This window comes from Micromesistius poutassou, assembly GCF_964030765.1.
Source record: "Micromesistius poutassou genome assembly, chromosome: 4".
Classification (NCBI taxonomy): domain Eukaryota; kingdom Metazoa; phylum Chordata; class Actinopteri; order Gadiformes; family Gadidae; genus Micromesistius; species Micromesistius poutassou.
In genome coordinates, this window is record NC_140274.1 from 12,418,756 (window position 1) to 12,441,913 (window position 23,158).

The 23,158-nt window shown below is 44.9% G+C and overlaps 1 protein-coding gene across 1 annotated transcript in view; it reads right to left on the bottom strand.

Moving 5' to 3' along the window:
- Window positions 1–368: 368 nt before the first annotated feature.
- Window positions 369–23,158, bottom strand: part of clmpb (CXADR like membrane protein b) — a gene marked incomplete at its 3' end in the record, with an annotated part of 60,415 nt that continues 37,625 nt past the window's right edge. Inside the window, exons 2-7 of the mRNA XM_084466541.1 lie at window positions 12,708–12,865; window positions 7,061–7,265; window positions 4,351–4,518; window positions 2,955–3,077; window positions 1,713–1,854; window positions 369–726 (exon numbers count right to left, since the gene is read on the bottom strand). Coding sequence (XP_084322667.1) covers window positions 369–726; window positions 1,713–1,854; window positions 2,955–3,077; window positions 4,351–4,518; window positions 7,061–7,265; window positions 12,708–12,865 — 1,154 coding nt within the window. The remainder of the gene's footprint in view (window positions 727–1,712; window positions 1,855–2,954; window positions 3,078–4,350; window positions 4,519–7,060; window positions 7,266–12,707; window positions 12,866–23,158) is intronic.

Below are 23,158 nucleotides of genomic sequence, written 5' to 3' on the forward strand. Positions count from 1 at the left end.
ACTCCGTCGCCTCCATAGCTTGGCTTATATCATTCGGTAGCGGCAAGCAAGCAAACGTCTTATTTCCCTATTGTAGGTTTGCATTTGTTTGAAAGTAAATTGTGGGTGTATCGTTTAAACTCTTTTAATTACATCCTTTTCGTTTGACTAGTTGTGTGTCTTTGTCGATGGAAGAGGGTCCGCTTATCGTGGGGATGTTTTGACGAGGGGAGGGGGGCCATGGTTGGGGTGGGGTGGGGTGGGGGGGGGGAGTGGGGGGTCAGGGGGTGAAGGGGTTTCAGGGAACGGGTTCAGACTCCCACGTTTCACGGGGGGGTGGGGGGGTGGGGGGGGGGGGGGGGGGGGGAGGGGGGGGTTGGGGGTGTCACCTACACAGTTTGAAAAGCCTTGGTCTGGGGGGCGGGCACCATGAGAGTGGGCGGTGTCGGCGCGGATATGTTCCTGGAGTTGAACTTGGGGGTGCCGGGCGGCGCCCCGGCCTCGGCGGGGCCCTTGGGCGGCACCACGGAGTTGTAGGCCGGGGGCGACTGGGGGAAGCCCGGCGGCGGGGGCTGGCCGTTCTCCTTGAGGGCGGCCACGCCGGGCGTGCGGGGGCGGTGCCCGCGCTGCAGGCTGTTGTGCACCATGGACTGGGTGGAGGAGTCCCCCGAGCGGGAGCTGCCGGAGCGGGAGGAGGACAGGGAGTTGGGCTTCACCAGCTTGGCCTTTGGGGCCTCCGCGTCCTCCCTGATAGGGGGGTAGGGGGGGCAGAAAGAACAGAAGAAGAATTAAGGATTTGCCCACTTTGATTGTTGTCACAGCTTTTGTGTTGTTGGGGTGTGTTATCCATCATGTAGGACAATGGAGTGTAAGTGGAGTGGGTGCAGTTAGATTCTAACTGAGTGTTACGCGCACGCACGCACGCACATGCACACTATAGAGAGAGTATTGAAAACGATTCATTTTCATTATATTAGCTAAAACTAAACCTAAACCTCTGCTCACAGGAGAGAACGCTCCAGAGTAGAACTCGATTTCCATTCAACAACAACAACAAATCATCCGTAAAACTTTTGCCGGCCTCAAACACATCAATGAAAAAACACATCATCCTGCCGCCTTTATTGAATTCATCCCCATTTCGTCATTCAGATTTACACAGGTTAATAAATCGGGCTTTCTTTGACCAGTTCTCATTAATGACCCATGGGGTCCACGCCCCCCTCATGCTGTTTGGTTCAGCGGCGAGGCGGAATGGTTCAGCCTGAATCTCACACCCTGACGCCACGGGCTATTACCACCAGCACGCGCACACAACCACACGCAAGGAAGTACACACAACTACACAAAAGCACACACAACAATACACGCACACACACAACCACGTAGAAAAACACACATTCATACACACAACCACAAGGACACACACACACAGAAAAACACATATGCATACACACATGCATACACGCAACCAAACAGAAACAATCATACACACACACACACACACACACACACACACACACACACACACACACACTAGAACATGAAAGCACACACCCAAACACACACACACACCAAAACCCCAATTACATGGCACCACACACATACCAAAAGACACACAAAACACAAACACTTATGGCCTGTGTTGTGAATTTTCCCGTTTTAAATGTAGTAATTTCAGGAACAAAAGTGGACAATTTGAAAGAAGCATGATCATTTCAACAGCAACCCACCTGATCTCGTTGGGAGCTTCCTCCTCCTCATATTTCTTCTTCTCCTTCTTCCGGAACACGAGCCAGATGATAAGAATGACGACGAGGACACCGAGGGAAATGCCCGCTACCGTAGCGGCGACCTTGCCCAAGTCACTCACGTCTGCCAACACATCAGAAAGTCAGAAACACAGGACGATACAGTGAATAACACCCAGCTTTTATGAACCCAGAATAGGACAAAGGGAGCATTCTTTCCAAAGGCTCCTTAATAATATGAGTAAGCACACTACAGAATGTTTTCTGCATCTAGTCCATCATAGGCAGCTGGTGTTAAACAGCGGAGACTTTCACTTTGTCACAGGCTGCTGCTGAGCAAGGTGTGCCCCGGCAGCAGACTACAACTCCCAACCTCTCCAGAGTGGAAGGCATCACGTCTGGAGCCTGGTTAGACCAATCAATCACTGACTATGCTTGCAAAACAGTGTCCATGGGACACTGATATCGCTCCTGACTTTGGGATTCTTGTGCCGCTTCTAGACTGCGGAGTAAAGCATTGAGTTATATCCAGGCTATATTTGTGAGGGATTTATATGGATAAAGTGTGCCCCAACTCTTTGGGTTGCATGAGTAATATTTCCAATGTGCATCTGTGCCTTGTATAATAATTTTGTATAAAATAAAGAAATATTGAAGACTACTTAAAGTTAAATATATACATATAAATAATGAAATATATATAATATGTGAATGCATATAAAACTATATGATAGATATATGTAGAACTTTATTAAAATAATGGTGAGGCTTGTTTATTATACACTGTAAATAAACAACATTAAAAATAAGTGCACGATAATTATTTTTACGATTGCAGCCTGGGATGCACATATCACGCCAAGCCGACATAATGCATTCAACCCCCGAGTACCAAAAGCATTTTCCGCCTATCTGCTGGACGTGTCATGTCCCTCCCACAGCCGCCTCCCCCAGTGACCCTACGTGGTCCTGGGCCCATCTGGAAATCTGTTAAGGGGACCTTGAATCATAGCCATTTTTGGCAGGGGGGGGGGTGGCGTTACAACCACGAAGAGAAGGGGCATGGAAGGGGAACGAGGGGGAGGCGGAGAGGCAGAGGTGAGGGGTGAGGAGGGGGAGGAATAAATGTATTTCCAGGGGGGAGGTTGGGGGGGGGGGGGCAGCCGTCCGTGGGCGTGATAGCACCCATGTGGCGGAGGAGCTCACACCCGCCTTATCACTCACGTTGCATGGTGACCTCGATGACGCAGTTCTCCTCTCCTACGTCATTGCTGGCCGTGCATTTGTAGACGCCAGCGCTGTCCTTGGTCAGGTTCCTCAGGGTCAGGAGCTCAGGGTTCTTCAGGTCTGCCAGGGGGGGGGGGGGAATCCGTTAGGTTAGAATAGGAGGGGCGATGTATATGTATCAGAGAGTCGAGAGATGTCGATTTAGGACTCAAAACATTGTCCTGGGGTACGATGGCGCTTACAGGGCCTCATGGGACATTTAGTCATTCCCACCAATGACAGCAACACGAGATATTACCTTTCACCAGACCCATAAACAATGGCTGCTGACGCCATGTGTTATGAGCCAATGAAAACTAATTAGACTGAACAGGTGTTGTTCCGTGGGGGTAATTCATTTGAAGGTTTTTATCTAGGTGCCCGTCTGCCATTGCCAATGCAACTCAGGCATTTGGGGGCAAAAAACAATGGAGACAGGAAGGCATGTTGTACACCCCTGTGGATATATGTGCCTGTTTAGAGAATGCAGAGGAAGGAGAATCGCCCCCTGTGCATAGCTTTGCTGTGGTACTATTAGGAGGCCGAGATGTGGTTCGGCTGGGGAAAAGGAACGCTAGGCTACGCATTATGTGGGTAGAGGTGTGCCTCGGGGCTACTGCCAAGACGATTTGTTGCAGAAAATAGTGGATTGTAGCCATCCAGTCAGCATAGTGCATATGAACCATCCGAATATAGATTCCCAGGACGTTGTCCTGCACTTGCCTCACGCCCTCAGAGGATTTCTAACACTTCAAAGTCGCCTGCATCATCAAAGTCCTAGAATAGCAATTAGGTTGATATCACTCCTACATATAAATACAGTAAATCTAACTTAATCTTACTAAATCGTATTCCACAGCTTTTTGCCTGATATTTCTGGTCACACAGAACGCACACTCTGTCGTACACTGTAAAAACTGCGAGGTGAGCTACTGCCCTTAAATAACTATAAATATCTCTGTAAAGATTTGAAAGGTGTCCAGGATGAGCAGCACCTGAAACACCCAGATCCTCCTCCGACGCCTTCTGTCAAGATGCCCTGAAGCGAGACACTTAATCCCAACTGCTCATGTAAAGCACCTTGGGGGGATAAGCAGCACATTACGGTGTCTACAGAGGGAAGCGCTTAGCCGTGAACCAGTACTGCTTGACAATAAGACAAGGGCGGCAATAAAACTGAAACAGCAGCCCCGCTCGGCCAAAAAAACCCGCCTGCCAAGTTAACTGCGTATCCTAAAAAAAAATCACTTATGTAAATAGATCTTGTCCTAATCCCCCTCTTTTCCTCGTGCTTTACGAGCTGCGGTGATGGCCTCTGAATCAGCACGTCGATGCGTGCCAGTGGTTATCTTACCTATTAGTGCCAGGTTGGGCAGCTTGCCCAGACTCTTGCCCTTATCCAGCACGCGCTCCCACTTGTAGCTGATGGGGTCCGAGCCGTCGCTGGACTTGCAGCTCATCTTTACGTCGCTGCCCTCCAGGAGTTTCCCGTCCATCCAGCATCTGGGCTTCGACGGCTTGACTGCAAGACAGTTGTTGTGACGGTATGGATGTCACAGGTCTGCACTGAAGCGAAGGTAGCACATGTAGCAGTGAATGTGGAGCGCAGTGTGAACATTTCATTATAGAGTGCGGTGCAAAGTGAGGTCGCTCTTGATTACTGGTTTCATCATGGTTTTATCATTTTTTGTAAAAAATAAAACAGGAAGGGGAAAAAATATATATATATAAGGAATGAGGTCACAAATCTTTTTCGCTTACATTTAACCGGAAGATAATTAACTGTGGACGGAAATTGTTTAATCAATACAATTCTATGCAACTGATTATTGATTATATTCCCTTCTATCTTATTGCTACTTTTGAATGAGCTTTTTAGATGGATCCACATTATTTATAGCACTGACACTGTTTATGTTCGATTTTTCCTCGGGTTAAAAAGATAGTGGAATTCGACACAGAAAGCTGACCACCAAACAAACCAACCGAAACACACGCGCACACACTGACACACACATGCCCATGGGGAATAGATCTGTGTGACCCCTCCTAGTTAGCCATGCCTGCCTGGGGATGGTAGTTCTGTACAGGTCAAAGGTTATGGTCATGGTCCAGTGATGCTAACACGGTTTGGAATATGCTCAGGGAGGAGCGCCCTGCTCCATTCCCCTTTATGGACGGACGTGGAGATCCACCGCTGAGCAGGAGACAGAGCAGAGTTAAGCCACTGATAGCAGCCATCTTCCATATATATTGCATCATCTCTGACAGCCTAAACATCAGTCAAAGTCAAATCAAACTAAGTCTGTTTATTTCTAATAAACCAACTTCAAATAAAAAATGAAATCATTTAAATTAGGAGGGGTGTTATTGTCTCATCGTTGACTCAGCAAGTCGTGCTAGCATTGTTTTTTTTTAAATCTGAGCTATTGATGTTCTGCCGAGGTTTGTTCTCCTAAAAAGACGCGGCAGAGTCGCTACTTTGGTTGCACACCCAGCAGGCCTACGGTAATCTATTCCATTATTTCTCTTTGCTGCTCCTGCTCTGCAGCAGCCCAGCGAACACACAGCGCTCACAGGCTCAATAAGGGGAAATAATGAGAGGGGAGGGGGGGGGGGGGGGGCAGAGCGGGTAACTGGGCTGCTAGCGCTGCACATCTCACAGCTCTGTCAGGGTCAGTTAGGCCACTGCAGCAGGAGTACAACACACACACATATACACACGCACACACACATGCAGACGCACACACACAAAAACATGCACACACACACACACACACAATTTCATCTAGTGTATAAACACTTACACACCGATGTGTGCACACCTAAAACCCTGGCTCAAGCACAAACACACACAAACACACAGACACACACAAACACACCGTCTCTTGCCAAAGCGCCAGCTCGGCTGCCAAGCCATTATCTTAGCACGGGGAGCGAGCGAAAAATGCAAATGGTGGTCTCTAACAAAATCGAAAGTGTCACGGCAAAGCTGAGGGCAATTTGTAAAAATGCAGGCACTGATTCACTGAAATGTCTTTATGGAAGAGCGGGGAGAGTGGGAGCAAGGGGATTAACAGACTGTTCCATTAGAGAACCAATAACCACGTTGGACTAATCTCCCGTGATGTTTTAATAAACCGCCTGCTTCCCTGACATTGAGAAGGCTCTCGCTCCTCCCGTCGGCGGGGACAGCTGCAGCTCTCCCGGTTGCAGCGTCTCCTTCTCTCGCCGTCCTTCAGAGCGGCAAGAGCCGACAGGCCCGCGGCCAGTAGGCCTCAATAAGCCCTTTATAACCAGCCTGCCAATGGCTTCGCAAAATAAGGCGCGTGGATGAAAAACAGAAACACAATGGGAAAAGATGATGATTTATCCTCGTGGCGTAGCTGCAGTTATGGCCGTGCTTGAGGAAGCACCAGGTTTCTGATTTATTTAATTTGGGGAAATTGGTTTATTGCTGTAGAAAAGGGGGCTCTAAATTCGAGTGTCGCACTGATAGAGAACGATTTGTCGACCTGTCTCCTGATGAATGCGAACGGGCACTGCGGGTACAAGCCTCGCGTCCACGCACCACGACAGTCTACAGAGTTGGACGATCATTCGTTTAACTAATGAAACTCTAACCTAATAAATCAGTTCTGTGGTTCTACAGAGAAAAAAGAAAAACACAGCCACATTTCTCTGGTCTCACTTGGGCGTATCAATCTAAACACACCCAAGACGGCAAGAGAGCAAATCAAATCACACTTCCTGAATCCAATCGAATCATTAGGTCAGTCAACATGATGGAGGAAATGTGGCAGGGTAATGACCCAGTGATGAGGTCTGTATACAGTTTGTGTGTTTGTGCGTGTGTGCGTGCGTGTGTGTTCATGTGAATGTGTGTGCTTGTGTGTGCGACCATGTGTATCTGAGCACACACACACACACACACACACACACACACACACACACACACACCATTACGTACGTATTCCCACGTGTGTGTGTGCGTTTGCATTCGTTTGCCCCTAAATCGCACGTGAGAAGACGCAGAAACGTCCAGCAACCAGCGCAGCACTCACCCAGCACAACGAGGTTGACCTGGTCCCAGTGGTACTTCCCTCCGGTCTTGACTTTACAGGTGTACTCCCCGGAGTCGGTCAGCAGCAGGTCACTGATGAGCAGGGAGGCGTCCCCGTTCAGGTAGTCTCCGGCGAAGAACAGGCGGCCCGCCTCGCTCTGTGTCGCCTCGTTGGTGTACACGTGGCCCGCGAAGAACGTGATAATCTGAATATTACCAGGAGGAAATGGAGCATGATGTTTCGTGCAAGATTACCACAGTGGAATTAACATCAGTTATTTTGCTTGTATTTGTATTATTTTAGTTGTATTATGAGTAGTAGTATTAACTTCAAATAGTAAACAAAAGTATTGCTCGTGCTTATCCTGTCCCGACTGGACTAAGTGCTGAAGCACTGCCATGCAAAGAAGTGCCAGTGAGGCAAAGTTTCTTCCCAACTAAAGGAGGCTTACAGTTGCCTGAAGGGAAAATCCATGCTGGCATTAGAATTCTTGCCTGAAACTGTATCAAATGTCAACTATGTCTGTTTAAATAGCTGAATAGTCTTTATTTGGTCAGACACACATGGTTTTGTTCTGTGTGTCATTAATGTATTGATTAAAATGAATTACTTCCAGTCGTTGATGATGCTTCTACTTCTGCATTCAAAGATCTCATTTTTTTTTTTCCCAATTCTTTCCATACATTTATTATAAGTCGGACTCTCTCACTCGTTCTATATCTCCCTCTCCATCTAGCTGTCCCCGTACACAAACAAACACAGCTGTCGCCATAGCCTGGGACTCAGGGCGAGTGTGCGCCTGCAAATGGGGAGACTGTTAAACGCTGGTGCCACGGCACATCAGTGGCTCTCAGACAGGGGGCACCTGCTGGGATTGCAGGTGATGACTGGCCATTTACAAACACACACACACACACACACACACACACACTGACACACTGCCACCCTTCCACATCTGACAGGCTCACATGTGATGGCTCTGACACCTGCGCTGGCTTGGCGGGTATTTTACATGTGCACCTCCTACAGGCACACTCTGAGCTTTGTTCACTCTTTATTTACATGTGTCTCGGCATTTCTTGAACACAAAAGACAGCTTGATAGTTGTTAGCCCACATGGTGAAGGGTTGGCTTTTGTGGAAGTTACAGCGCACGTTCCAAACATAAACAAACCACGCTCATGTCTCTTTATTTCTTGAGTCAGAGTTGTGAATTTGCCTAATCTAGCTTTTTCACATCACTTTATATTACTTTGAACATACTTGGTTCCCCCCCCCTCCCTGCACATCCTAACTGCATGTAGCCTGTACGCTCGCTAAAGGAGGCTAAATGTTGACAAGATGCTCTGTGCCTGCTCAACATGGCTTCCAGCTGCACAAAGGCATGAGTTATTCATGTTGCCGCAGGCGTAGTTTCTTTGTTAATCAAATCTTCAGACATTTGAGTCTAATTAATGGTGTGTTCAATGTTAACTTCGCCAGCCCACGACCTCCATCTCCAAAATTACCTGTGACCCCAAAGACCTCCCCGACGCCCAATGCTCAACCACCCCTACGTCCGTTTTCACTGACAAAATGTATGCCATTAGACAAGCCATCAATATTTGAGTTCCAAACATAAATGTTAGATCACTAGCATGTTAATATAAAAGTAATGTGGCAATGATGACATGATTTAATGCCCACTACCAAAACTCTGAGAAACAGTGTCAGAACTTAAGCTGTCCACCTGCTGCCCTGATGCTCTGCCTACCAGCTTCTTGAACATCCTTGACTGCCTGGCACAAGATACACTGAATAGTTTACAGCTCTCTCCAATCAGGCAATTTTCCAAAAGCCTTAAAAAATTTAGTTATTAAACCCCATAAAAAAAAGCAGAGCCTAGATGCTTCAATAATTAACAACTACAGACCGATGTCAAAATCGACCCTTCATAAGTAAAAGCATAGAGAAAGTTGTCCTCCGGCAACTTAATAATTTCTTGGCCTCAAGCGCTGCCAAGACAACTTCCATTCAGGATTTCGACCCCTTCATAGCAACCAAACCACTCTCATTAAATTGTTTAATTATATTTGTCTTAACATGATGAAAACAAAATGTTAATATTGATGCTATTGGACCGTAGTGCTTCACTCAACACTGTTGACCACTCAATACTGTTGGACAGGTTGGAAAATTTAGTTGGGATTTCCAGCAAAATCCTAAACTGGTTCAGGTCATCTACAAGACAGGAACTACTTTGTCTCCATTGGTAACTATGCATCTGAACTAACTAACGTGACGTGTGGAGTCCCACAAGGTTTAATCCCAGGTCCATCTTTATTCAAGCTCTACATGCTCCCACTAGGCGTAATTATGCAAGATAACAACACATGGCTTTATTGGCTTACCATTTTTATGTGAACAACAATCAAAGCTATAGAGCCCTATCACCAACTGACTATTTTCGGATAGATCTGCTGTGCCAGCACATTGAACAGGTCAAGGACTGGATGTGGAGGAATTGCCTACTACTAAATACGGACAAATCTGAGATAATTGTTTTTGGTGCCAAAGATGAGAGACTGAAAGTTAGCCAACACCTTGAGTCTGCATTGGCTTGTGATATGACAGAGGATTGATTTAAAAATACTGATGCTCACCTATTATTCAGTAAACGGTTTAGGACCAAAGTACAGTATATCATGAACCCTATAGACCTTTTAGGATCAACTGGGACCATTCAGCCAGTTGTTCCCAGAGTCAAAACAAAACACTGAAAAGCAGGATTCAGTACTCACTACTATGCAACACTGGAATAAATTCAATATCTGAGTCTTGCTCCAACCCTGACTACATTTAAATCACTGATAAACACGTTTATGTTCGCCTTGGCTTTCAACTGAACTATTTTGAATTCAACTGAGCAATTTTAACTTAACTTAATTTTATTCAAATGTCTTTCACGCATTCATGCATTTAAATCCTGTTTTCATGCGTTTTATTGATTATTGTAAATCCAGTTGTTAAGTGTCTCTTATGCACTCTTTTTTATGTAAAGCACATTGAGGCTGCCTTGTGTATGAAATGTGCTATATAGATAAATAAATAATAATAATAAATAAATAAAGTTGACTTGACATAAACATTCAATGCAATGTGCCATACCTCCACACACACACACACACACACACACACACACACACACACACACACACACACACACACACACACACACACACACACACACACACACACACACACACACACACACACACACATATGACCCATTTTCTCGACAGTATTCAATCTCCCAGAAACAAGTCAATCCCCTGGCCAATGACTTGAAGAAAGGCAAGAGAAAGGCAAACTACCTTTCTCCTGACAGAGTAGTGGAACACTTGCTCAGGAAATTATACAACAGCATGTGGAGTGGAACAATCGAGATATATCAACCAAAAGGTAAGAAGTTCTCAGTGTATCCTGTGAGGTTTCAAAGAACATGAAATCATGTTTGGGATACGTCAGTTTTAACCTGCTGATGTTGCAAAAACGGGTAGGATATACAGGTATAACGGCAGGACACATCCGTGCCCAATTACCACTATCACACTATACTATATAAGGTTTTATTATATAGTATAATATTTTATTATTTTTATTATATTCCCACTTGAATATGTTTATTCCACTGTAGTTATATGTATTTTTCACTGTATATATCATGTATATATCTCTTTGCACTTTTGGTTAGACGGTACTTAATTTCGTTGCTTGTGCTGCACTTGTAATGACAATAAAGTGATCTAATCTAATCTAAAAGGTACCCTGTTCAATCCCCAATGTCCACAACCTAGGGTTAGGGTAGGGTTACTATAGCCTTCCTTAAACAAGATGTTATGCCCCTCACAATCACAGTCTGGAAAACCAGGGAAGCTGTTGTTGAGATTGTTTACTAAGGATGATGGTTTGCATGCATGCGAATGGTGAAGTGTAATAAAATATGCAACTATTGGAATAGAGGAGAAGTAGTAGGCACAAATGATCAAGGATTCAACCGCAAAATTAGGAGATAATTCTGCAGTACAATTTGTTCCCATGAGTATGGCAGCAACACTCGAACTAGCACAGTTGATAGGAGCATTGAGTTAATGTATTATTTTTATTCTCATCTGCTCGAAAATCATGAATCATAGTTGAAAAACACCCACGCATTATTTACACCTAGAGCAACAAGAGGAGCTACGCCAGATGTTCCTAAAGCAAACCCGCACTATCCTCTTATCCTTGCAGGCTCCTGACTCATTCTGAATTAATTTAAATAATAGAACAACCATCATAGACTCCCGTGTACAAACAGCCTAAATGATGGCTCCCAGGTTTGGTTCTATGGGTTGATATATCGGTCCAATGATGGGTTTAGATAGATGGCCATGGGCTGAATGTGTTGGTACTCCGCACACATCCATCTACCGAATTAAGAAGCTGCTAATAAACCGCTTTTTTGCTGGAATTCCATGCATGTTTGTGATGTCGCCGTCGACAATACTGTGTCCCAGATGTGTCAAACCAGGCAGCAAAATGATAATAAATAGGATAAAACTATTAGACTTCAATGACTGATTCAATTAACAAGAAGGAGCTCATATAAGATTACATTAGATGAAAAGCCTGCAAGCTTCCCTGGTCAAATTAACATCAAATGTATAAGCAGCAGTGGGTATGTATGCTTTACAGTCTTTGGATGGTTGGCTGCTTGATAACAACATGCTAATCAATAGCATCTATCAATGTGCTATCCCCCAAAATTTATTTTTTAACTGTAATAAGTCTACTCCCTCTCTATTTATAAATTATTACATACATTATTCAGTGTAAAATTAAAACAATGGCTATTGTTTATTATTCATTTTAGTTTTGTACACTGTAGTCTTCGTGAGACACAGAAGTGGTTGAATTTGACTTTTGTTGGTGGAGCAATACCTGTAAAATATACATGTATTAATATACTATCTTATGATTCATGAGATTCATATTTGGTTATAGGAAAATTTAACAAAACAGAATTTGAATACCATTTCTTACCCTATTCTTTTGTTATTCATTTTAAAGTGATCTAATAAATGTGTCATATTCTGCCAGTGGTAATACAACTTCAAGCTTGTTAGTTTCATCATTCGGGCCTGCATCATTAATTTGCATCTCAAGTTCTCAAGCATGAAGAATGTGAGAATGCAATCAAAGTCCCAAAAGGGTGCCAGCCTTCAAAACCAGCCAAGCATTGTACCAAAGAACTTAATTAAGAAACATATCTAAAACACGACAATCATGACTTATATCAGATGTTTAATGACAAAAATAATTAATGAAAAAGTGCATAACAGTTCTGTTCCCTACTAGATACAGAGACGGGCTATTTGTTAAAATAGTTTGTTGTTGTATATCTAAATGGTTGTCGGGGGGGTTGGTTCGATTTATGAGAACTGCCTTTACTTTCACTAAGTTATTCTGAATTGGAAAGGAAAAATGACTCACTTTGACTCAGCCATGATTCATTATGTGTGCATTGTTTTGTATAAAGGCATAGTCGAAAATAGATAGGAAAAAGGTAACAAACATAAACATAAAGACCATAAATCCCAGACAGTAAGATGGGGGAGAAGACTCACCACGTTCTGCTTGGAGTTGGACTTCTGCAGCAGCCACTCGATGTCCAGGGACAGGCCGTTGGACTGCCAGAACTTGTGGTGGCACGGCAGGGTGGCGTTATCGCCCACCACCCTCTTCATCTCTGTCAGGGCCCCTGCCGACAGCACGCCTAGCAACACTGAAGGGACACAGAGAGGAGGGAACACGTATTGATCACCTGCGACACAGACACCAACCAAGCAATGCAACCCGGAACAGGGACAGTCATATGACAATGCAAGGGGTCTTCTACATATTGAGAATTCAGTTAATGAACCAGAGGTATAGGAGCTAACCAGTCTTAACACTATTTACATAATTGGGACTAGGAAAAACTGGGGGAATAACAGTGACCGACATTCAAGCCATTGGAGCTACAGATGAGCACAAAGCTACAAACGTAGAAAAAATGCACACCCCTCAACTCCCTCTATTTCCACTTGGCCTCACTTTGGGTTTCGTCAGATTCCTTATTTAAATAACATGACATTGTGATTCAGTGGGGGCCTCGTCTCCAACCAGGTCCTCAGTCCGAAGGACCCTCCTTCAAAACTACTCCAGTGAATCATGACACAAATACACATATTGATCATCTTGCCAATACAAAATGAATTCCCCACTCTAGCTAGGCTAATGAGTTTTGGTTGCAGTATGTGAAGAATAAACAAACCAACAAACTTGTGTGGATTGTGCGTTTGCTGTGTGCAAATGTTCCCCCCCCGCACAGGATTTACATCTGGTGCTTGATTGTAATGTGTGTGCACACGTGCGTCTATGTGAATGTGGGGACGGCAAGGCACATTGTCTGGAGGGCACAGGACAGGGCGGCGGAGTGTGTGTGTGTTTGTGAGATGGGAAGACACAGAGTAAGAGTAAGAGAAAGAAAGAGAGAGATAGAATGAAAAGAAAGAGCAAATAAGGATGGAGAAGAGGGAGACAGAGAGAGTAAAGGGAGATAGACGACGTGTGTATGTTTTGCCACTGAGTCGCTATACAGACATCTGACTCCGTCCACCTGCTTAACAAGAGCACAGCGAAAACAATATAAAAGCCCCCACAAGCTCCTCTGGGCTTACTGTCCCAAATTTGACTGATATTTTTGGCCCCTTCAGCATTTAACTTAACTACCTGCCTTTGATTTCATCGCAGAGTGAGCCAAGAGCTTCTGGAGCTTCTTAGGGCTTAAAATAACGTCATCCAACCCCACAGATGCCCAATGCCAACAGCCAGGGAACATCCACAACCCCTTTTTATCACACTGGGACCAGCTGCTGAATAGGTGCTAAGTGCGCCTTTATTCCCCCATGTTAAAATACACACTCAATTTGTTACACAAGCTCCAACCTAAATAAGACTCTGTATCCGCATCCATTGTATGTTAATTAACCCAAGTCAGAGCTATACCGGAGGAAGGAATGGATTGCTTTTTGGTTGACAACATTACAAACACACACCCTATGTTCCACGAGAGGCCAATTGTGTGCAGGTATCAGGCACATGTCACTTGTTTCAGAGGTGTGCTTAAGCTACAACATTGGTTCTCAAACTGTGGTATATGCAGAGGAATTTCTGAAAATAAATAAATAAATATATATACATTTTTTACATATATTAAACATAATAATATCAAAATACTAGTACATATGGAAATACATTAACCATCAAATCATTAAAATGTGGTTTAAACTAAGTTTTGCCTTGTAATATTTTTGTTTCAATATCAGCCTGGTAATTGGGTTTTAGCCCACGCAAGCATCCCAGATTACAAGCTCAACTGACGGCAAGATGCACTAAAATTAGGAGTGGTTAAAAAACCCTACGATTGTAGCTCAAAACAGGAACTATTTGGAAGAGAAAAAAGAAGAAAACATGTGGGATTTAACCAGTCCAAGTCCACGATTCAACAGTCAGGAAGATCATTGCACACATCGTCTCACTGGGACAACAGTTTCGCGAATATTTCTCAGTGACGGCCGAAGCGAACAATAAGAAACAATGAGAAACGATGAGAAACCCGTTCAGCATCAAAACCCTTTTCAGCATCGAAACCTGAAATGCCCAAGGACTTCACTGTTGGTGAGCAGAATTATCATGCATCGAAACATTGAAGTCTGTTTTCAGAAGGCGGTCGTTCTTGGACTTTTGGAAACAGCAACACAGCGAATAGCCTGCACTTTTGGAACAACGCCATGTGCTTTCTCCTTTCTTTTGCAACCACATATCAGTGCGAGAAAGGCTTCTCTTCACTTGCCAAAAGACGGAATACAGAAGCAGGATGGATGCTGAGCCACACCTCAGACTGAAGCTGACCTTGATTGATCCGGACATCACAGGACTGTGTTCGCAGGGGCAGGAGCACCCTTCTCATTAGGCTTATGGAAGTTCAGCTATCAACGAGCCAACTTTTAATATATTTTGTATTTAGCCTGACGTTTTGTTGGTACAAAGTTGGTATTCTTAATGTTGTCACTTGCTGTGTGTGTGTGTGTGTGTGTGTGTGTGTGTGTGTGTGTGTGTGTGTGTTTGTGTGTGTGTCAGTTCTAGTGCTACCACTTTGTACAGCTGATAACCGTTAACAATAGATCATTTTAATTTTAAGAATAAATGTGAATCTGAATAGGGAAGGCCTATGCAAAAGTATTTTGTTCATCGGCCATAATGGTGGTACTTAAGGAGACAAATATTTTCTGAAGTGGTACGCGGTATAAAAAGTTTGAGAACCATTGCGCTACAAAACCTGTGTCGACGGAGGCCATAGTGGGTGTGTAGCGTAGCCACACTGGACAATCTGGCTTTGAAAGGAGAGTGACTCACACTGATGACCTCACCTCTGTCGGTTGGCACAGAGTGATGACATCATCCACTGTCTGGTTGACTCATTCGGAGTACCATCACCGGGGGGTGGGGGGGGGAAAATATATATATATTTTTTTTCGTTACAAGGATGGTACAATTTTCCTGTTTACTTTGAATGATGTCCGGATGTCCATTTTGGATCCAACCACTGTGAACCACCTGTAGGCCGTTTCATGCACTATACGTTAATCTGCATGTGCTTCAAAAACCACTTGGTTGGCATTAACTCACTGCAACATTTTGAGTGCTGCATCTGCACCCGCTCTCTTCTTTTTCTCAATTGAAATCTATTAGTGAAGGCCAATCTCTAAATTATCTCTGCCGCACGAAGATTCTTGACGGTATTCCCTTTTGATGAATTTGTAATACAGTATTTACAGAGGCATTCATCCTGTGGGCTTCCTGACAATATTAGTTAAGAGAGAGAGAGAGAGAGAGAGAGAGAGAGAGAGAGAGAGAGAGAGAGAGAGAGAGAGATGTTGTTGGTTTGCGCATATGGTGCATGCATTTGGAGGGGGGGAGAATATACACAACATGGAAGAAGGTCAGGTTATTGGTCAGTGTATGCACGTGTGTGTGTAGGCATGGCCGTCATGCAGGGTGATGGTTCATGGAGGTAAAGGGCTCTGCTGGACGACCACCACCTCCCTACACCCCCCTTCACCTACACCCACATCACAACTCCAGCAGCCAGCCCTGATAATCAGCTCTCCCACCACACTCCCCTGGGCCCACGGGGAAGAACCACAGCAGTATGGGACAGGCCAGATAAGGGCTCCATGGCTCAGATCTCACATCTGCATCCCAGCTTGACCACTGCCAACTGCACCACCCACTACCCCACCTCCTACAGCAGGCTGGGGAGCCAGTTATGGGAGTCAGGAATGGTTGTATGGAGGAAAGGCAGGGGACCGGGAAAGGGCAGACCAGAAGCTCTGTGGGGTCAATTGCTTACTGTCAATTGCAACCTTCAGGCTGTTTTCAAGATGAGCTTCACTTTGCTCCCTCACAAGAGTATTGCATTCCAAGAAAACTGCAGGTATTTCCCTGACAAAGGGATGGAAATTGTACCGTGTGCACAGAGATTATTCTGGGAGGATCTGACAGAAAAAGAAAAATGGTCAGACAAAGCCGGTGTTTTTCCTCCTGGTGTTTTTCCTGCTCCCTAATTTACGGTTTCAAAGACGGGCTTTGTTTACGTGCTGTGGAATGGAACGCGTTGCTTCTAAAACTAGCGCCCCCTAATGTATGATTGAACTCTTGGATTGGTGTCAAACAGTGTGTGCACAGATGGACCAGGTTGGACTGTCGGACATAATCGTTTATGTCCACATCCCCGCCGACAGGCCAAACACAGACTCTGCACATTGCGCAAGCAAAAAAAAAAGAAAGAGAAAAAGGTTACGCAGGAAAGCTTATAGAAGTTGCTTTTGTCCCCACGCTCGCACAAACAAACAATAGATATGCAGCGTTTGTGACCCCAAAAAATGGTGCCAAAATATTGTCTTTTACCGTGCTGTGTGAGATTCCATTAGGACTTGGGAAATGCCATTATGGCCACAGATTGACTGAGTGAGATGTGGATTGGGACTGACTCTCTCCCTTTCTCTCGGCTCTGTGCAGTTAAGCTTCACATAGCAACTTTTGGCTAGCTTTGGTCTTTACCCGTTGGGAAAAAAAGAAGGAAAGAATCACAACGTAATTAACAAAGGAGAGTGGGACCAGCCACCAAAGGCTTAGAGAGGAAGGGAAAAGAGAGGAAGAGAGAGAGAGGGAGAGAGAGGGAGACAGTCAAAGATTTAGACAGAGATAGAGAGAGAATTGGGAGAGAGAGGGAGTGAAAGAGAGACAGGGAGAGTAGATAAAGTAAGGAGTAGAGTAGGGGAAAATGTGGAGGAACCAATTTCTATGAAAAGGCCCTAGGGGGAGTTGTGCTCCAGTAAATCCGCCTTCCTACAAAACCCTGAAATCTTATTATAGTGTAGCCAGTGGGATGGACAGACAGACGGACAAACAGGACGGCCATGAATCTTTCACATTGACCAAAGTCAAGCCCTGCGTCGCAGCAGTAAGCACTTTGGCCCTGCCGAGGCCTGTGTTACAGCTAAAGCTCTTGACCGCTGGTGCTTAAACGCGCAGCGTATCAGAGGGGCACAGTAAGAGAGACGGGCAGAGAACTACAGGCAGAGGGGGAAACCTAAATCGAGGTTGGTGTGCACAACCTTGATCCACTGTGTTCTGCCTGTCAGTCGGCATCGGGTGGTTTGTCAGTCTGAATGTTTTTCACCAATGGTTAAAACGGAATGGTTAAAAAGGAATATCAACAAATAAAGTGCTTATAGATTTATTTATTTTCTTTAGCGAGAAAACTGTGTGCGGCTCTACACAAAAATGAGTAGTGTGTGACAAGTCTGTTGCTGGTAGACTGGAACAACCACTGCTGGGTGATGAAAAAACACGCAACTAGCTGTGCTCCACTTTTGATTTGAATGCATGGTGGGAAAGTGGCCAATGACACCCAGTTTGTAGCATTCATAACACTGCAAATGCAAGGGCTTCCATCTGTGGATCATAGGCTCAATCCCCATTGTATTACTGTATTATTAGTACTTGTATTACTCATTCCGCAATAGATAGTTAACCGAGACACCGCAACAACTTCCTTTGTGGAGTGCTTGTCGGCACAAAGTGAACATAGGACAAATAATATACACGCTTCTCATATTCCTGCCGACATGAATGTTTTATTATTTATTGTACCACAACGAGACCCGGCAAGGAGATGATGAGAGCACAGTGAAATATTCTGCGCTCAGTGTGACGTTTTAGAAGAGTGTGTGTGTCTGCCTCACTCCACAGCACACCGCTCTTTTGACCTGCATATGTTCCTCTATATGTCCCTCATATTTCATTTATTTATGTATATATACACTGTATATATACACACAAATACCTTAAATGAGAGAAAGACAGCGAAAGAGAGAGGGCTTGAGTGGGAGAGAGCAAAATAGGCACTGGGGTGGGGGGTTAGGTTATGCCCTCTGTTCTTTCCCACTGTCTTTGAGACTTTAGAGACAGAGAACGAAGGCTTCAAACAGTGAAAAGCTCTCACATCTCAGAGGTCTCCCTGGGTAGTGGTCTGCCCCCAGTCGTTTCTGATAGAAAAAGAAAAAAACTCCCAAGACCTATGAAAACAAACCCGCGCACTGCCTCTCAGAGAAACGCTTTTATGTGAACTCCAGGATTCCTCTTTTTAATTACAGACCTCTTTGGGTAAATATTTTTAAACGTTCCAAGCTATCATGCCCCATTATGAAACACACACACACACACACACACACACACACACACACAGACTAAACAAATGTGCCCTGCATCGCTCTCCTTTTGGTTTCAAGGTCCAATTTGTGAATAAATTGCTACCGTGGAAATGAAAGCGCCTGTGTTTCCCCCTCACTGGAGGTTGTGCTTTGAAGGGGGGTAGTCCCGTAATCCTCGCTGCAAACAACGCTGGCTTCTGCTGACATGGACGTTCTCTTCCTTCCCGTCACCCCAAGTGAGACACAGCAAAGTATCAAGGACTTGACTGTTGTTGGAAAAAGCCACTGAAGACTTGAGAGAGAGAGAGACAGGGACAATATGGGGCTACTCTGTCACTCCTCAGTCACAAAGACAGACTTTGATATGCCCTGGAGCTGTGTTACAGGGAACCTGGTGGGGCACAAAGAGAAGAACAAAGAATAAATAGAGGAGAACAATTGTTTCCAAGATAATCCCTTGGAACCGGGGGCGACTGGAATGCGGGGGAGGGCCAATGGGAAAACGGAAGAGTATAAACGGGAGATGAAGTGCAAGTGAATAATGAAGGCCCCGTGGTAAATGTTCACCTCAACCCACTGTTATTACTTCATTAGCATTCCTTTCAAGGCTCCGTCACTGCTGTCATGTCAAGTGGAAAGGGACAGCGTTCCACCAACGGGTCCCCCAAAATAGATCCCCGGAATTAGTTTCATGACAGCCACTTCTTAATTCCCCCATAGAACCGTTCTGCAGTTCCTTCCCTCCTGCAAAATAGTGGAAGGAGTGGGTGGACCACCGAAATAAGAACGCTATCTACACTACAGTCTAGCAGGAGGTTGTCTGTAATAGAAGTTGTGTTTACAGCGCTTAACACAACTTCTCAGCTCCTATGAGCACGTCTGCGCCAGATGTTATCGGTCCTTCTGGAAACCTTTTAGCTCGGGCAGGCAGCCTTGATGTGTTTTTACTTTGCATTCAAGCGCATGTATCGTCCACACACACCACAGAGCTCTCCTGAGTGAGTGAGTGTGGCGAGAGAATTGAAATGTGCAGACGAGGTCTGCGCATCTAATGCAATGAGCTATAGGGCCGTCTGAGGGAAACAGGAAAAGCGACAGAAAAGCTCATTAAGGCATGTCCTACCTACAGATATGTGAGTGGGAAGCCTGACTTGCTAAGCCCTCCACCCTTTATGTGGTTGTGTACAAACCACAGCAAGACATATGTGCTACAAGACAGACCAATAAGGCAGAGGACTTGGGAAGGACTCTGAAGTTTGCAAACACTTAGAACACACCGGAAGTCTTTTGCTGGAGTTTGTCTTTTTTAATTAAACCCAATTCATACTTTTAAGAATTGATGGCCCCCATTTTAAATTTTAATTACAACACTGCGTCTCTGAGACTTTTGGTTTTGTCTTCTGAGGATGGCTGCCGCAAGCTTGCGTGTGTGTTTAAATAATGACACTCCGCGAGGACCTCTTTTTCTTCTGAAGGGTTCAGACGGGACAGGGAACAAATGTCAAGTGATCTGTTTGGTGGGAGATAACACTCTTGAATGGGGGCGGCCTGGAGACTGACCTCTCTGCAGTGCAGCTGATCCTCCTCACATCTGGAAATAAAGTAACCAGCGTGCACGCACATTCACTGTGTTCTGCACAAAAAGCGTCTCCATCGAGGTCTAAGAGACCAGCCATGTGGTGCAACGTAGAAAACAAAGACGGAAAAAGCCAATGCCTAGCCAACTAAGCGGGGTGGAAGCAGATTGTTTGTTTATGAGTGTGTGTCCATGCAATGTTGTGTGTGAGAGAGAGGGAGAGAGGGAGAGAGGGAGAGAGAGAGAGATGGAGAGAGAGAGAGGGAGAGAGGATGAGTATATGTGGCCAATTTAAAGGGCACATCGTCCCCGAAGAAAATTCACCTTGCCCTGGACAAACTTTGCCTTTTAATAAGGGTGGAGCGTCGATTTAAAGAAAACCAGACTTTTGGGATATGGAAAAAAAACACAAAACTCCACTCCTGAATCATATATTAATAATAATATGTGCTTATAATATGTGCTTTCCCCCACAGATAGAAATGTGTTTGCCTGCATGTGTCAGAAACTTTGCTATCCATAGGCTATTCAGATAAAGAAAAATAGTGAATGGCACTCATATATATTGCGGATAAATATCTACAGCAGAGACCACAGTGGAAGGCTGCAGTCTGTGGAGTTCAAGCTGTTTGGCCCTGCCAGTCTGACAGATGGTGCAGTATGAAAGCAACACTGGGTTTTTGTGTTCATTAAAAACATAGCAGAAGACAGGCTCACCTGCTGATGATCCATTTAAAACTGTCCTGCAAGGTACGCTATGATACATCAGCTGCATCGCTGCTATGGCTGGGACAGATGGGCCAGCTGTGATCATACAAACAATGTTGACACTACGATTATCGCACATGCACAGAAACTCCTTGTGCTTTCCTCTCTCTTACCCAAAACACCAGTTGACACTCATGGACAGATAGTGGGGCACGGGTGCGCTTGCTTTGGCAAAGAACACACATCTTTGACCCTCTTAATCATGAGGTCTGATCTTTGTGTCTGGCAGGGCGAGTGTGTCAAAGTACTACTCTCAAACTGTTGGAGCGGCAGAACTTGGGCATTGACCTGCAGATCAATACTTAATAGGCTTCTGTGCAGCCAAGTTCGTTTTTGCTACAATCTGCAATTTCTTTATGTCCAATACGTTGGAAATAGAGCTGACTACAGGTGTACGTAATACAGGAAGTGGAAGGCATCGTGGTCCTTCCCCGAGCTTCATCTGGTGATGGATGCTCCGCAATAGTGCTGCTGAAAACTTAAAATACTGTCTTCTACCTTTGGCCCTATAAAGTACCGCGCCCGTGACCCCTGTGTCTTGTTAAATGCACTCCAATCCCCCCAGTGTTTAATGGAGACTTTAACTACTTGTAGGAGGACATTAAAGCCCTCAGTGGGATACGTGGTGAAATTGGGGATGCAGCGAAAAAGGAGAGAAGAAGAAAGAAAGTAAGGCAAACCACCAACGAATGCTTGTCCTAGCTTTAGCAGGCTAATGTATCTGCAATTGAGGACAGCAAGGCGACTACAAGCTTGGTGCACACATGTGCTGAAGGAGACATTAGAAGCAAACAACCTTATGCTGGGAAGCAAGAGCTAAAAATGTAAGCAGTGCGTACGTTCATGATGCGGTTCCTGTGACAGTGACAAAATATATTCTCAATATAGATGATGGTGCAGGTGATTTTGCCGCACATTTTTGCATCTCTGGATGGAAATTCTTGCATCTGCTTGTTTGTACCCTAACCAAGGCCTTGTATTCTTTGTATTACATTCAATTCAGAACTAAACATCATTTTACTTACCTGAAATCAAACTTAATGCTTACTTTTGACCTGTCTGCCATTATACCAGATCTGAATATCATAACTATCTTAATACAAAAGAAAAAGCACGGCACTCTCAACTCTCAAATGAAAAGGTTAGCTTCAATGTATGTGAATGTGAACTGTTGTGAATGAAGTGCCTGCTTGGCTTGCTAGCGGTCTCTAAAGAGATAAGCATTGGCCGCGGGTTGCCCAGTGATGTGTGAGTAAGTACATAAAGGGGACCGGGTTTGTTTGGGGACTACACATGGAAAGGTGTGAACTGGTGCGTAGGCAGACAGCACAGGAAAAGTGCTAACTGTACAACCCACAGAGGTCAACAAGAGCTAATGGGAGGGGCTTCCAGGTAAAGTCCCACTTAGACTCTTCCAGGAGAACTAATGAGCCAAGTGACCATCTGTCCTAATGCTTATCGCCATTCCTCTCGATATTTGTTATTCGTACACAGTCATGAACACACATGTATTCACAAGCAGGCGGGCTAACAAGCACACACACACACACACACAGTTCACTGCACTGCCTGAGCCATCGGCGAGACATTTCAGAATGCATACACACGCATATGAACACAAATGCCTTCAAAACAAACATGTACACACACACACACACACACACACACACACACACACACACACACACACAGAGGCTCCCTAATGGACGCAGACAAACTCCTCCCAATAAATAAGCCTGCCCTTTGCGCCGACACCCGTCCCACCCACGTCCATATAAGGAATGCCCACGCCAACACATCCGAGGGCGTAGAGGAGAAGGAAACTAGATGAATGATGCTCCGGCACTGCGAGCTCTCCGGGCCCCATATTTCACTCTCCAACGCCTGATTAAAAAGGAGCTGCAAGCACCGC